This window comes from Gouania willdenowi, chromosome 8, assembly GCF_900634775.1.
Source record: "Gouania willdenowi chromosome 8, fGouWil2.1, whole genome shotgun sequence".
In the NCBI taxonomy this organism is placed as follows: Eukaryota; Metazoa; Chordata; class Actinopteri; order Blenniiformes; family Gobiesocidae; genus Gouania; species Gouania willdenowi.
In genome coordinates, this window is record NC_041051.1 from 33,458,486 (window position 1) to 33,475,996 (window position 17,511).

The window sequence follows — 17,511 nt, forward strand, 5'->3', positions numbered from 1 at the left end:
TGTAAAAAGGAAGGATTTAAAACCATGATATGTCCCTTTAAATCACCTGTAATTAGTCACACTTTTTGGTTGCTTCATCACTTTATCTCTTCAGTGACGTGACGAGCGGTGAATAATATGAATAAAATGTGTCTGAGGAGACGTGTCAGCAGCGTAAGATGTCTGCATAGAGTCCTCCTGTTACACTGGATATAAAGACAGTAAATGGAGTGGTGGCCTAGTGGTTAAGGACGCTGGGCTTGTAATCGGAGGGTTGCCGGTTCAAGCCTCACCGGGGCCGTCACTGTGGGATGTTGAGCAAGTCCCTTAACCCCGAACTGCTCCCCAGGCGCCGCAAAATGGCTGCCGACTGCTCCTCAGGGATGGGTTACATGCAGAAGACAAATTCCAATAATGTACTAACATTACATGGCCAATTAAAGGCAAAAGCCCGATTTAATTTAATTTATATTGATTTTTTTTTTTAAAGGATTTTTGGGCTCTAGTGGCCTTTATACGACAGTTGCTTGACAGGAAAGGATTAGAGAGAGCAGGGAATGACACGCAGCAAAGGGTCCCAAGCCGGGAATCGAACCTGGGACCGGCTGCAGGTGAGGAACTACAGCCTCCGTCCATGGGGCGGGCGCTCACCCACTGAGCTACACACCACCCCATTATATTGATTTTTAATGTAAAATTGTCGCCAGAGGTCATCTCTACGTCCTAAAAAATGTCATAAAAAACAATGAAGCGGGACGTGAACCCACGACCCGTCACCTTTCAAGAGCAGCGTCACAATTCACTGTGACATTATATCTTCAAAGAGACGTGATCTACAGATTTAACTGTATAACAATATAAAAAAAACAATCGAGGCTTAAAAGTGTATTAATTTAAATGATCATCTCCTCCTTATATTATCTACAGGTTTGTATTCAGTGAACTTTACTACAGACGTCAGTAGATGTTTTAATGTAGATCAACCTCTCAGTGACTTTCACTTAATGATCTACATCTACAATGTTAGAAAGAAAACTACCGTTTGCACAAAACAAACAAAAACGTAAGCAACACAACAATAATGGTGTGAAACACGTGTGTGATGTTACTAATGTGTTTCAGAGAAAGTGTTAAGGTTTATTAAAGTGTTCAGGTGGGCGGAGCCAGGTAGAAACCCAGGGTTTCTTTGACAAAACCTGCCAGTGACCAGGTTTAGTTCACGGACAATGTTGCCATGGTAACATACTCAGAGAAGAACATACCTCACGTTTAGGAATGAGATACTCAGAGTTTCATCATAACCCGCTTTATGGAATAAACCTCAGGTGATTTCAGCCTGGCTACATGCGCTCCTGTGACAGGGGGCGGAGTTAGCAGCGTCAGACCAATCACACTTATGTCACGATTGAGGAATAATTCTTTAAAAAATATGAAGAATTAAAATCCATAATTCAGACCAAAAACAACAGAAAAAGCAGGAAGCAAAGAACATAGACAGGAAGTGATGACACTGTTAATGATGATCAATATTAATCCATACAGACAGTTTCACTTTATTACAGCACACGAAAGTACACACCTTTAAAACAAGGACTACAGAGAAGAGCTAAGGATTGTGGGAAATTTGGATTTTAATGAAAACTACAATGAAGCGGTACGCCCGAGATTGTTTGAGCCTTATGCTGCATTCACACCGAATGCATCTTCTGCGGTAACGGACACAATCTGCCGTATGAAATGTACTGCAGGGTCCACACGATAAAAAAATTTCCCCAATGCGCATCATACGTGCGAGGCCCCGCCCACCAGCGACACATCCGGTTTCACCGTCTGCTGAAACGAGGAGCTGTGCTCCTTTTTCTCCTCATAAACATAAACCACAAGTGAAAAAAGCCGGTGTGATTAGCGGCTAATGCTATGCTAGCTCAGTGCTACAGAGAGAACTTTTACCTGCTACTACCACATCCTCACTGATTCTCCTCACACCTAATTCTTCCTAGTCCTGGTTATAAAGGGCGTGTCCTACAGCTCCAGGTGGTCACACAGCTTCTACTCCATGGTTGAATGGATGAACAGACCAGTGTACGTGTTGACGGCCTGACAACAAAGACCCTGATTGGCTTTCGTCATGCGAAACAGTCACATGAGACATGAGTTCAATATTTTAAAATCCGGTTAGCGCGCTTGCACGGCCAACACACTTGACGTCGCACCGCCGCACAGGAAAGATTTTGCAGCTGTGACGCATCTATCCATTGACTTTGTATGTAATCTGGATGTACGGACATTTTGTGACGCATCCGGTGTGAACGCAGCATTAAAGTTATAGTGGTCGATGATATTTTAGCTTCTAATTCCGGGTGGATCATCTAGACTATTGGTCCTCCTAGTTGTCAATCATTCTGTCGTACTCGTGCGCACCGGGTCCACTTACCGGTGGCGAGTCTGACATAGTGGGGAAAACGCAAATCTTCTTTTGGAAGGTAAACTTGCATCAGCGATGCCAACTCCAACTTGTAAACAGAGCTGTGCACGAGGAAAACTGGGCTCGTGCACGTAGACGTTGCCTCTTGGAAGCAGGTAGAGTGTTGCATGTGCAGAGAGCGTTTCTTTTCTAAGCTTCCAGAAAATCGTCCACTATACCTTTAAGTTACCATGGCGATTGAAGACGTTAGCCAGCTTTGTAGTACAGCACACACCGAATACATCCTGGAAGTTAGCGAGAGAGAGAGAGAGAGAGAGAGAGAGAGAGGAAATCCAGCATCATAGTACAGGACCTTAGTTTTTTAAGAAAATGGGTGTGGCTTATCGCCAGGCTGTTTATTATTTATCGCTTTAAAAAAAATTAATTACCTTTTTATTGTTGTTATTTTGCACAGTTTGTTTCTCTGTGTCATCCTGGTGTTATATTGTGTCTTTACATATTTTATTTAGTGATGTTGTTTATTTATAAAGTAAGGATGATGGTGGAGCTTCCAGTGGTGGGTGGATGATGTGTGGCCACACACACACACACACACACACACACACACACACCACACACACACACACACACACACACACACACACACACAGTCTCTGAGCTCCGGAGCAGCAGCACCGATGCTCGGCTCTCCTCTCCCCCGTAGACTGGCTCGTCGCTCCGGCTGCTGTTCGGCTCTAGTCGCCGCTGCTCTGCTGGCGCTGCTGCTGCAGACCGCGGTGCTGTGGAGCTTCAGCGGCCTGGAGGCTTCGGCCGCCGGGGACGGAGGTGTGGGCAGCCGCGAGAAGAGGGAGGAGAGGACCGGGAGGCGGAGGAGCGCGGACCCTAATCTGGACCCCGAACCGGAGCTCGTGGAGAGGCTGCAGGTGTGTGTGTGTGTGTGTGTGTGTGTGTGTGTGTGTGTGTTAGTCTTTTCAGAAATCTGATGATTTAACATCAATATCTAACACTGAATCAGTTTCAATGTGTGTGAATGAAAGCTTGTAATTAATGATTAACACAGGTGGTTTTCAACCTTGGGTCGCCTGAAATGTCTAGTACAACCATAGTCAACTGGTGGCTCTGGGGCCATATTCGGCCCTCGGTCTAATTTTATGTGGCCCCCAAAGTAAATGTACAAAATGACAGAAAAATACGTCAAACAAAAGCAAAAAGACAATAATAAAGACAAACAATTACAACATTACAGGAAAATACAGTAAAATACAAGAAAAAAAACACTCAAATAATACTCCAAAAAACGCACAAAACTACTACAAAAATGAACAAAACGACAACAGTATTACACAAAATTACTCAGAAAAATTTACAAAATTACAGAAAATAACAAAACAAAAATACACAAAAAATGACTCAGCAAACCCACAGTACTAACAAACAAGCAAAACAACAACAAAAATTACTCCAAAAAATGCAAAATGACAGCACAAATACACAATATGACTAAAAAAAATGTATTTTACAGGAAAATACACAAAAGAACTACAGAAATACACAAAATGCTTAACAACGAGCAAGACAACAACAAACGTTACAAAAATCGCTCATTATTCTGATGCTGACATGAATGTTGATCATGTGACCCTCTGATCAAACAAACACATTACTGTGGCCCCGCTGTGATAAAAGTTGTCCACTTCTGATATAGTAATTGATGAAAAAATTACTGATTCAAATTATATATATATATATATATAATAATAATAATTATTATTATTATACATTTTATTTCTTTCTGCTCTTTTTCATTAATCTTTTCTTTCTTTTTTTAATCTGGAAGAGAAATACATTTGTTTTATTATTTTGAATGAAATAAATAAACAAACAAAAAGCCTGAAATGTCTAGTAATTGATGAAAAAATTACTGATTAAAATGTTATATATATTTTTATTATCACTATTCTTTTTCAAATTTAAACACCATCAACACATTTACTCTGTATTTGTAACAGTTAAATTAAAACGAATTATAGAGAAAACATGTTTGTGGGTCGTTAGAAATGAATAATGATATAAAAATGGGATCAAACGCTGAAAAAGGTTGCGAACCATTGGATGAACCTATTGTTATTACACCTTAAATATCCTCGACAACCACATTACCACCTTAACTACTAATCACTGATCAATAATACTGACATCATTAATGATATAATGAGCATAACTGAGATAAACACAATTTCATGTTTTTTCAATGAAGTTTTGAATATAATTTCTCACCTTTGTTGCACAGATTGTTACATTTTTTTTAACGCCTCAGTTATCTCATGGAATATAAATGTAATTTATTTATAATATTATTTAGTTACATTTGAATTATTGAGTTATTTGAACACTTTGTGTGAAGGATCATCATTTAACGCTATATGTGACAAAACAACATTAATTTAATACAAACTGTGAGATGTGTGTGTGTGTGTGTGTGTGTGTGTGTGTATTTTGCACTGAATGTTGAGCTCAGTTTGTTTTTAAGTGTGTGTGAACTGAAATGATTTTTTTGCACTGATCAGGCTGATCATCAGTATTTAATGATCTCGACCTAAACTAACGAGATGTGGAAACGTCACAGTTATCGTCTGATGGAAAAATCCATATCAGTCGTCACGACTACACACTGTGTGTCACTACTACACACTGTGTGTGTTCACTAACACAAGTTAGAGTTTGTTAGTGTGAAGGTGGGAGTGTGGCTCGGTCTGCGTGTTTCCACAGGTACACACACACATTCATACACACACAAACACACACGTGTGTAACGCAGGGCGACCATGAAGGAGTTCTTTATGGCCTCCTGTGAAGGGGCTCTGTGTCAGAATACACACACACACACGCACGCACGCACGCACGCACGCACGCACGCACGCACGCACGCACGCACGCACGCACGCACGCACGCACGCACGCACGCACACACACACACACACACACACTTCTAAAGTTTGTCCTAAAAGCTTCTAAATGTCCTTATTAGTAGATCTATGTCTAATAAAACACATTATTATGAACCATATTCATAGGTTGCTCTACAAAAACAGGAAAAGTTAAAGATGTCAATGTTTGTTTACAGAAAGAGAATAAAAACAGTGTGCTGACACGCTGTGGTGGATAAAGTTAAGCAGGTAAATCAGGTGATAGATAGTTTATTAATCCCCAGAAGAGGAAACTCCAGTAGCATACAGTGTGCCATACATACCACACACATACTCTGGTAGAAGATGTAGAGCATCTCAGGACAGACATCAAAAGATCTTGGTCTTCTTCATAGAGAGAGTCACTCTGTCCCTTCCTGGTTCAGTTTGAACCAGTAGATGGTGAGGTTTCCACCTGCTGAAGTTCACAGTCATAGATGAACTGTTGAAAAACACACAAACCCTGAGGATAGAAGTCCTATTGGGTCCTTCAAACAGTCTGTGATTTACTTTCTAACTTCAGCCACCAGAGCGTGTCAGCGCACTGTTTAGGGCAGGGGTCCTCAATCCTGGTCCTCAAGAGCCACTATCCAGCATGTTTTAGATGTTTCCCTCTTCCAACACACCTGATTGAAATGTCGTTATCAGGCTTCTGCAGAGCTTGATGATGAGTTCATCATTTTAATCAGGTGTGTTGGACGAGGGAAACATCTAACACAGGGGTCACCAACATGGTGCCCGTGGGCACCAGGTAGCCCGCATGGACCATGTGAGGGTCCCTCAGGAGCTAGTCACCAATGAGCTCCATCTAAAATTTGATCTACTTTCCAGGATTCAAACTCACAAATATAAATGATATGAGATGTAGTTACTACTTAGTAAAGTTAAAAACTGCAGATAAAGTGATCTTTAAAAGTTGATTTTCACTGAAACATTGTAACAAATGTTTTTAAGTGTTGTGGATCTGGTGTATAGTTGTAGGTGGATTTTCTATAAATTTTTATGAAAATGAAACAATTGCATACATTCGGAGAAATAAAGTGTCAACATTTCCTACCTTTTAAGTTACTGCTAGCCTCCCTTGTTATTTTACTCTCTAGTGAAAGTGAAACTGTGAAAATATAGTATTTAAGAAGTGCTTTTCTAATTGGTAGCCCTTGGGAACATGCAGTACCTATGAAGTAGCTCACAGTTTCAGAAAGGTTGGTGACCCCTGATCTAAAACATGCTGGATAGGGGCCTTTGAGGACAGGATTGGGGACCCCTGGTTTAGGGTCAGTAAAGGTCCTTTAGTCGAGCTCTTCTTCCCTGCTTCATTGTCTACTACCAAACCTCAGAGTTAGAACTGTCACAACTGTTTTTATCATCTTTCTGTAAACAAAAGAGGTTTACGTCGACATCTTTAACTTTTCCTGATTTTTTACAGCAACCAGAAGCAGCACAAATTGTTATTTTGACTGAAAAATCTACTAAATGATGTAAAAATCAGGTTGAATGTTTCACTCCAATAGAAAACAATGGGATGTTTACAGGCAGTGGGGCCGTGTGACATCATCAATCATGTGATTTAAAGATGGAGGAACACAGGATCTAAACTGTAAAGTAGTCCTATTTATAAAAGGAAATTAAATGAATATGGTTCATAATAATGTGTTTTATTAGACATAGATCTACTAATAAGGACATTTAGGAGCTTTTAGGACATATTAGTAGAAACAGTGGAGGATGACTTTAATATCGGGAAAAAGATGCTCCGACTAAATCGTTTGGAACCGTGTGTGTGTGTGTGTGTGTGTGTGTGTGTGTGTGTGTGTGTGTGTGTGTGTGTGTGTGTGTGTGTGTGTGTGTGTGTGTGTGTGTGTGTGTGAGGTGTTCTCCTTTGTGTCGGAGCAGCAGGAGAACACAGAGTCACAATAACAGAGCGTGGGAAACACACCTCAGCCTTTTTCTCCTCATAAACATCACAGAAAGGAGAAATACCTTCAACTCTCCATGAAAACACCAACAACCACAAGGCAGACGTACCAGATACTGTACACCCCTCACTTCATCATCATCATCATCATCATGGCTTCACTTTAAATAAAACCATTAAATCAAAGTCTGTCTCCCTGATTGTGGAGTTAAAGTCACTGTGACTCATTCTGAACACTGTTCTGTTTGGAGTGTAGTGGATGGATTAGTGATCATGTTATCTGGTGTTTCTTCAGCTACTTTTTTGCATTGGTTTGAATAGTTTCTCATAATGTTTCTCTACAATTTGTCACCTTTGTGTTGTGTGTTTACGTTGCTTCATGTTGTTCCTGTGTGTGTGTGTGTGTGTGTGTGTGTGTTCGTTGGTTTTGTACAGACTAAAAGCAGATCTTTGCTCTTGTGTTGAGCTTTTTTTTTTTTAACAGCAAACCTCCAAAAATACCAACAGACCCTCACCACACACACACACACGCACACGCACACGCACACGCACACACACACACACACAGATGATATTACAGAGGAGATAATAAGAGGTTTTCTAAGGAGCAGGTGGTGTGAGCTGATATTACTGCCCTCACACAGGATGGTATGTGTGTGTGTGTGTGTGTGTGTGTGTGTTTGAGAAGGAAACATGTGTAGGATTAAAATTCTCAATGAGGTCATGTAGGTTTATAGACCCCTTAATGTCCCACGTCACGCTGGAGGCAGAACCAGGAAACGCTGCTGCTAAAGACAGTATTGAAATATTTTCTTATGATGTATATGTTTAAATACAATCAAGGTTTGCTATGTTACTTGGAAAGAAGCATAAATATCTGATGAAGCACGGTGATTTATGCACTGGTATTTACGGACATTCTATGCAAACAATTTCATAATTTTTTTTGTGCAATAATTCTGTAAACATCCTATTTAAACTTTTGGCCTATAAGTCCCACACCGTATGTCGCAAATTCAAAAACTTCATATCCACAGATTCCCTGAATAGCACTGAATCACCTGAGATAGGCCACGCCCATTTCTGCCTTGAGTTTTGTTGGTGCAAAACTGTAAAACCTACTTTTCAAACTCCTCCTGGGGTTTTTGTCCAATCAGTTGGACCTGATCTAAAGTTGAGAAAATAATTTTGTTCAGTAAAAAAATGCGCAAATTATTAACAAGTAAAGATTTCTAGCTAGCTAAAAAACACATACTGATGCCTGTTTTTAATTGGCCAATAGGGGGCGCTATAAACAAAGAAACATCAAGCAACATGAAAGTTGATCAGATTTTCACAGAATTTGGCGCATTTTGGCCTCTAACTTTCTCATTTGAAATCACATCTTCATAAACTTTATATCCACGTATTCCCTAAATAGAGTTGAATCTTCGGACATTGGCCACGCCCACTCCTATGGCATATTTCTCTTTGTAAGTCACTACCATCAAAAACCTACTTTTTCGAACTCCTCCTAGTGTTTAAGCTCTATCAGCACCAAACTTTACACATACAAAACTCCAGACTCTCTTCATCGCCTCAAGCCCGTCATCCTTCGTGACGTACTTCCATGGGCTCCACAAAACCTGGGGGCCGAGTCACGCGGGGAGGCTCGGCCCCCTTTCATCACTGCTAGCAGTTCTATTTACTCTTGAAATCGATCTCAGAGTTGTCACAATATTAAAATTTCACACTCGAACTGCATAACAAATAAATTCTAATCATAAAAATGAATGTAATCGTGTTCAGAGAGATGTGTTTGTAAAGTCATGGAACGGAAACCTGGGCAGAATGTCACAGACCCCCCCTCCATCAGATCCCCCCAAAGTTCCACAACACGGTGACAGAGATGAACCTGCAGCAACACTTATCAACTGGAAAGAGGACTAAGCTAACTAAGCTAAGCTAACAGACTGGGCTAAGAGCTAATGGCTAAGAGCTAATGCTAACCACCTAATGAAAGGAAGAGACGAGTAAAAAGTCCACGTCTTACTGTCATTAAACCACAAAGAGCCACAGATTTATTTATGGTCAGATTTAACACTTTTATGGAAAGATAAAAACCAACATGTCACACGTCGTGTGAAATAAATTTTAGCATAAAACTATCGTCGCTATTCTTCCATCCTAACTTGAGAAACACTATATTTTTAATTATATTTCACGTGTTCACAGATTTACAGTAATGTAAATATTGTGTTATATCCCATTAGTAATACTCTCAGTATATTAATGATTAAATCATCAAGTGTGATCGAGTTTAATTATAGTAAATCAGTGAGATATTTATCAACCACAACTTTATGTGACTCATTATCAGATATAAAATAAACTAGATTCAGCAGCAGTGGTTTATATTAAACAGTAAAAACTATTGTGGTTATTTTTGCTTTTTATGTATTTTTTTCAAAATATAATTCATTATAATGAGGAAATAAAGTATATACAATAAGACTAATGCAGTGAACCACGTGTACAAACATGTTCCATAAATGATCAGCTCATGAGCTCTATGAGTCAGCAGTTATGTAGCTTATTTTTAATGTGTAAATGTTATTACTGAAGCACATTCTAGTGTTGATTTATTCAATTTAATTGTGTTTGTAAGGAACCTGTTTACACCTTAAGTTTGGAAATTCTTTATTTATTTATTTCATGTTTTATTTGTCGTAATTTGTCCCAAGCCAAATTTAAAAGTTTGTAGCAACATCGAACAAATAATTGTACAATTTATGATCTGATTAGTCGGTTGTTTCAATAATCGATGACTAGTCGACTATTAAAATAGTCGTTAGTTGCCGCCCTAATTTGTAGTTTTTCTTCTTCTTTCTTTTCATGTTGTTTTAATGTGTTTTTTTAACGTGTAATTATTTTGTTCTCTCTCCTGTCAGAATGTTTACCATCGTTCCAAAGACAGAAACAACAGGTCAGACGTTGGACGGGAACAGTTACCTCGGCTTCAGGTCGCAGCGTCAGCGAGCCCCGCCCCACGAACGCCAAACGCAAGCCAGCCACGGGACACGCCCTTAACCAAACTCGCGAACATAAGCCCCGCCCCCAGCGGCCATCCAACGGGACAGCGTCCCCTCCGGTGAGGGCAGCAGTGCGAGGTCAGCGGGAAGGAGGCCATCTCCGCCCTGTCCCGCGCTAAGAGCCGCGAGTGTCGGCAGCAGATCGTGGACATTTACTGCAAACACCAGCAGGGGACGCTGATGCCCAGCAAGGTGCCAAGATTCTGCCCGCTGCCAGGTGAGGCGCCATGCACGCGGAGACACTAGTTTACCAAAAACACAACACAACAATAAACTAACTACAACAACCACAAAAAACTCACAGAATGGCAACAAAAAGACACAAACAATAAAATCAAGAAAAAAGGAAACTCACAATACAACAAAATGAGCCCAAAAGGTGTAAAATTACGACAAAACAACCAAAATTACTCCATAAGACAGAACAATCATATCAAAACAAAAATAGCAAAAGTACCTAAATGAACAGAAATAGACAAAAGAACTACAAAATCACAAGAAAAGATGAATCAACAAAATTAATACAAAAACAAAAAAAAAAAACACTAAAGATGCAAACGACAAACAAAAATCACATAAACAACCACAAATACACACAAAAACATCTCCGAAAACCCACAAGTTTAAACCAAAAAATACAAAAACAACTCGAGATCAACAAGAATAAAACAACGACAAAAAACAAACAACGGATGAGATGTACAAATATATAAAACAACTCCATAAAGACAGAATAAACATACAAAAACAACAAATTACAGAAAATGTCAAAACATGGAGATGGAAATCAAAATTACAACATTCCTCAAAAAAAGTTGGAAAAAAACACTAAAAGATACAAAAAAACTTACAAATTAGTCCAAAAACACAAATAAAACCTAAAAATACACAAATAAAAAACATCAAAGAAACAAGACATTCCAATAGAACAAATCAACAAACATAGAAGCAACAAAAAAAACTAAAATTACTCAAAATGACAAAAATAGACGAAAGGATGACATGATTCTAAAAAGATTAAACAACAAAATACAAAAAAACAACAACCAAAAAGAATAAAAAAAAAATATACAAAGTGACAAAAAATTAAATAAATGAAAAAAAACAACTCGAGAGAAACACCAAAACATAGTTTTTGTGTGTTCGCTTTTTGGGCCCCACCACATCAGTCAGACGGCCTTATGTGGCCCCCGGCCCACCTGTTGCCCATGTGTGTGTTGGGAGAGAGAGAGAGAGAGAGAAGGATGTACTGATGGTGGTTGAACTGGGCGTACTGGGAGAGGATGTGTGTGTGTGTGTGATTACGGCCTACTTCATCTTACAGTATCATTACAGTCAGACGCTGCGTTCACTGCCCACAGGACGTCGCTGCGTTGGGCTCTTTGATCACACACTCACATGTTTTTATAGCACACACACACACACTTGAACGTGTATTTAGAACATATTTTAATCTGTCGTTTTTAGGGTTTTTTTTTATGTAAACCTGTCATTTTATTGGGTTTTTTTAAACCAGTGTTTTCAGATGGTTATAAAAAATGATTTTCCACAATTTTCATCTTTTTTATTATTTTTTACATGTTTCTTAAAGTTCAAGTGTGTTTTTTTTTAATTGTTTTTAAATGTTTAAATCATGTGTGTATGTTTTTAAATATTATTGTTAAATATTTAAATTTAATGAGTTTTTGAAAGATTTTTGCACATTTTTTTTAATCTTTAAATATGTTTTTTTTAACTTTTGATCTTGTTTTTTATCTGTATTTGTTGTTTTTTATGTGTGATGTGTTTGAGGTCTGATGATGTAATCTAATTACTGCTCGCTCTCATCATACAGTGATATCACAGTCAGACGATGCAGACATTTTTTACAATTCCTTTTTTTTTACCTGATTTTTTTTCATTATTTTTTGTGTTTTTTTTACATTTGTTTCCCCGATGCTGCTGTTGTTGTCTTGCTGTGTGTAATGCGTTTTTGAGGTCAGATGACATGATTACAGCGTGCTGTGATGTGACCCTACGGTATCATTACAGTCAGACGCTGCATTCACTGCCCGCAGGACGTTTCTACGCTGGCTCATTAAAGCCACAGGCCTGGACACGTTAGAGGAGCTGATGTCATAAAGTGTTTCTGAGCTTCAGATACGTTCATTCCTCCCCCCTTTTCTTCTTCTTCTTCAGTTATTTTTGGAAACATGGACGTATGATTTGTGTTGGCGCGGCAACCAAAACCCAGTCCAACTCCTCCTTTGATCGTCCACATGGAGAAAAAGAAAGTCCAAAAATAAAAACCGTCTCCACATCTTTCAGAGCTTTTTTTGTGCAGCGGTCATTTCATATTCCATCCAGGCCCCTCCCCCTTCCTTTCCTTCTTTCTGTGTGTGACTCCGCCCTTTGTGTGTTTCAGGTAAAGTTAACGCTAACGTAGCGTGGGACGAGGACGCGGCGGGAACGTCTCGGTCCGTACGAATCGCCTTCGTCCTGGTGGTCCACGGCCGAGCATCGCGACAGTTCCTGCGTCTGTTCAAAGCCGTTTTCCACACGTCGCATTTTTACTACATCCACGTGGACCAGGTGAGGGCGCCGCCTGCTGGTCGGTAGCGAGAAGGACCAGGAAACACAAGCAAAACATAAATAAATACATAAATACATGTTTGTACTAAAGATTCCGAGACATCATTCTAGATCAAAGAAGAGAGAAAAAGACAAAACTGCAATGTTTGTTTAAATAAGCTCCTCCTCCTCTTTAACTCATTCAGTTCCAGCCATTTTCAAATTTTCTACCCCCTCAGTATCAGCCGTTTTTCAGCTTTTTGACTGATTTTAAAGACCCACAGAATATTTTCTACTATGACTGAAATCTAACACCAGATTCTGAAAGATTGAAGCCTTACTTTCATCAAAAAAGAACTTTTGTTTCTAACTTGTTTCATTCTTTTGTAATCAGCTGTTGAATAGAGCAAGTTTTACACAAATCTTCAGTTTCAGAGCAAAAAGCTGAGAAAAAAGCCTTTTTATAAAAAAAAAACCCTGTCAGTGACTTTAAAGCTATTTTTTTTGCTTTAGTGACAACTCTAACATCTGAACATCGTTTCCTTATATAAACCAAAAAAAACACAAACCAGGCTTTTGATGATAAAATTATTATTATTTATCTATCTGGGTCAGAGTTGAATGTATTTCTTACTGTATTTTGGCGTTCCTCCAACTTTCTCTCCCGTCAGTCTGCACACACGTAACTTCCTCTTCCTCCCTGACGTGCAGTGTCACTGCGTTCCCCCTTTTTTAATTGTTTTATCTCACCATTGCCACACTATCCATGAGTTCCACACATGCTCTGGTCGAGTGTGCGCTGCTGTGAACGTCAACTCTCGTACGTAGCGCCATTTTCTGTCTTGTAAACGCCTTTTGTCCTCTCCCTCTGAGCTCTGCTGAGCATGGATGATCTCTCATCCAAAGGTGCGCTGCTACGTGTCACCTATTATTTTACTATTTGGCTCACAGGCTGGGGGTATTTTGCACACACACCCCCGACACACATCGATGACCCGTTTGGCCCGGTTAGTTGATGGTTTTCTCTCACCATCGCAACATTATCAATAATCCACTCAGGTCCACATGTTCTGTGTTAGTATGTGGAGCTGTGAGCTGCTGGATACGTCACAATATCACTTTGTAGCGCCATAATTTCACTCGTTCCTGCTTCTTACTCCTTTGCTGGGTAGCACTAGTTGCTAATCTCTCATCTAAAGGTGCACTGCTGCCATCTTCAGGGCACAGTTGGTCACTACAACACCCCACAGCTTAGATATGATGAGAGAGACCTCCGCCAGGGTGTTTTCTAGTAATCGCCGTGAAAAAACACAAATGACGAGTTATCTCGTCAATGGCACTGAGTGAGTTAATATATTTTTAATGTTTTTGTAAGTGTTTTCATAAAGTCTATAATGGTGTTTTTCAACCTTGGGGTCATGACCCCATGTGGGGTCACCTGAAATGTTTAGTAAATACTGATAAGAAATATATATATATATATATATATATATATATATATATATATATTGCACATTTTATCACCTCTAGCTCAGACTTGGGCAACAGAAGGCTCGCGGACCACATGCGGCCCATGGTGTGTGGTTCTTTTAAGAAATGACAGAGAAATGTACTAATTCTACAACAAAAATACACAAAAGAACAACAAACATACACAATAATAACACAAAAGAAACACACACAATTACCCAAAAGTTGTACAATATGACTAAAAATACACAAAAAATAACAGAATAATGTACGAATTGACAAAAATACACAAATGCCTCAAAGAAACATACAAAATGAATTACTTGTTAATAATATACTGTATAAAACATGACACACAATCTTAAACAACTGTATTCTATACTTACAAATAATCACAATAAGAATAATATGACGTCAAATAAAACAAACATTAAAATGAACATTTAATTAACTTTAATGTCTAAAAAAATCTACATCCTTTATTAGAAATCCCCAAAATAAGCAAAGGACAGTGAAGTCCTTTCAAAGTAAAAGCCCAGACTAAGCCATTCCTGCCCGTGTGTGTCTCAGAGGAGTCACTTCCTGCACAGAGAGCTTCTGATCCTCTCCCGTCTCTACTCCAACGTGCGCGTCTCTCCGTGGAGGATGTCCACCATCTGGGGCGGGGCCAGTTTACTCACCATGTACCTGCGCTGCATGGCCGACCTCCTGAGGACGGACGGGTGGACATGGGACGTCTTCATCAACCTTAGCGCCGCGCCGCAGACTTCCCCATCAGGTGGGTCATGGTCATCAAACACTGGAAATTAAACAAGATCTTTAAATTAGTACCTGGCAGTTTGGCAGAACAACAACAACAACAATCTATAACAACTGTATTTCTACAAATTTCACTTTGTGAATACAGTTTAACTAAAATGTAGTAAAAATAAATACATATCTGAACTCAAACATGATTGAAAACTATCAAAATAGGGTCACGATCCAAAAAAGGTTGTTAACCACTGCATTAAATACTGTTTATTTCCACTTATTTACTAAGTTAGATTCTTTAAAATGTTGTGTTATCACTCGTTCATTTCATCATTATGTTTTATTGTTGTCTTTAAAAAGTTTTCTATGCAAAATGTTGTAGTTGAACAAAGGGGGTACTAGGATTCAGAATAAGAGAAAGGGGGTACATGAGCCAAAAAAATATCTCACATAAATATCTGAGCTCAAACATGATCGAAAACTAGTTCTAGAAAAAAATATCTTTGGGGTCGGCAGAATTCTTGATATCAAAATGGGGTCACGATAGGGAAAGACATGAAAATACAGGCTATAAGTTTTATCATCAGAATGTGTGTGAAACTAAAGCTACAGAATAACAAACATTTACATAAATTATAAAATACAATTGAATATACCCAAAAACTTAAAAATATACCAAAACTTTTTAAATGAAAAATGTTTTGAACGTGAATGTGTAGCTACAAGTCCACAGCACTATGAACTACAGGGCCAGTATAAAAACATCAGAAATAAAATAATAAGTGTAAAAACTGTTGATTTTAATTGTGGATATAATATTTAATATAACATTTCAGTTGCTAAAATGATCAAACAATTGTGTTATAAGCAGCATGACTTGTATTTTAAATAAAATAAGGTTAATATACTGTAATTTTTATAATGGGAGTTTTTGGGGGGACACGACCCCTGTATCCCCCACCATGATTTGCACCCCCTGCCCCCTTTGTCCAACTACAAGATTTTGCTCAGAATACTGTGAAAAAACAACAATAGAGCACAATGATGGAATGAAAGTGGAATGAAAATTCATGGAGCTTAACAGAATTTAAAACAACAAATGTTGACATAAATTGTTCATTGAGAGATTACTAAAAAAGTGTGCAGTGCAATACCAATTCCCTTATGTTGGAATTCTGAGGAAAAAATTCTGAATTCTGAATTTAAATTCAGAAAAATATCAGAATTTTCACTTTAAAGTCAGACTTCTTACTTTAAAGTTGCAATTCTGAGGAAAAAGTCAGATTTCTGAATTTAAATTCAGGATTCTTGAGGAAAAAAGTTTGATTTTCATGGTCTGACCCAACTTAATAACTCAGTTCAACACAAAATTATTTTTATGAACATTTTTTTATTCATTTGTGCTTTCATCTTTTTTTTTTTTTTTTCTTTATAAAAGTTTTTTCTTGCATCAGATGGAGAAAAGGAGGAATGTTTTAAATCATCATGGGGGGGGGGGGTTATATTGTTCTAATGTCTGGTTTTCCTGGTAAACCACTGGTGGATTCTTTTCCATAGAGGTTTCTTTTTAGCGTGGCTGGACCGCTCTTCTTCTAATTCCACATCTTTGGCTTTCAGTTGGTTCAGTGCTTCTACCAGGGCGTTCTCCAGCATGGTCACCTTTTCTTTCACCTGCTCCTCCAGACTGCAGTAGGCCTGCTCCTTTGACTTCACCACTTCTAACATGTTGGCGTTCACCTCCAACAGTTGGTTCAGTGCTTCTACCAGGGCGTTCTCCAGCAGGGTCACCTTTTCTTCATTTGTTTTTCATCTTTTTTTTTGTTTTTTTTTTTTTTTTTTACTTTTTCGACTCTTTTCAACCTTTTTCCACCTTATTGCTATATATTCATCTATCGCAAGGTTATTACCAATGCTAGGCTAATGCTAGGTTAGTGCCAATGCTAGGCTTATGCTAGCATTAGGTTAGTTGTGCTAATGCTATTGCTAGTGCTAAGCTAATGCTATTGCTAGGCTAATGTAGACGCTAGGCTAATGCTAATGCTAATGCAGTGCGACATGGACCAGCACCTGCATCCTTGCTTGCATTTCTTTCAGGAAATGCGTGTAAATGTGTATAACTCGTAGGTAAATATTTATTTTTTGTGTGATGATGTCTATATTTACTGTTACCACCTCAAACTTTGCCCAGGGTGCAGAATGACAATATTAAGACACAGAAACACGTTACGGTTTAACTGGTGATCATGTTATCTTGTGACAGAATTCGGACAAGTGGCGCGTTGGTATTGGTGTTATGAGTTTACTAGTGATCATGTTATCTTGGGACTAGTTTCTGACACTGTTGGTGTTACAGGTCAGCTGGTGACCCTGTTATCTTGTGAC

The 17,511-nt window shown here is 38.8% G+C and overlaps 1 protein-coding gene across 1 annotated transcript in view; it reads left to right on the plus strand.

Moving 5' to 3' along the window:
* Nucleotides 1-2,946: 2,946 nt before the first annotated feature.
* LOC114468982 (xylosyltransferase 1-like) overlaps nt 2,947-17,511 on the plus strand; it is a 24,071-nt gene continuing 9,506 nt past the window's right edge. The window contains 6 exon segments of the mRNA XM_028456169.1: nt 2,947-3,327; nt 10,216-10,326; nt 10,426-10,573; nt 12,761-12,927; nt 14,947-15,129; nt 15,132-15,154. Coding sequence (XP_028311970.1) covers nt 3,082-3,327; nt 10,216-10,326; nt 10,426-10,573; nt 12,761-12,927; nt 14,947-15,129; nt 15,132-15,154 — 878 coding nt within the window. The 5' untranslated portion in view covers nt 2,947-3,081.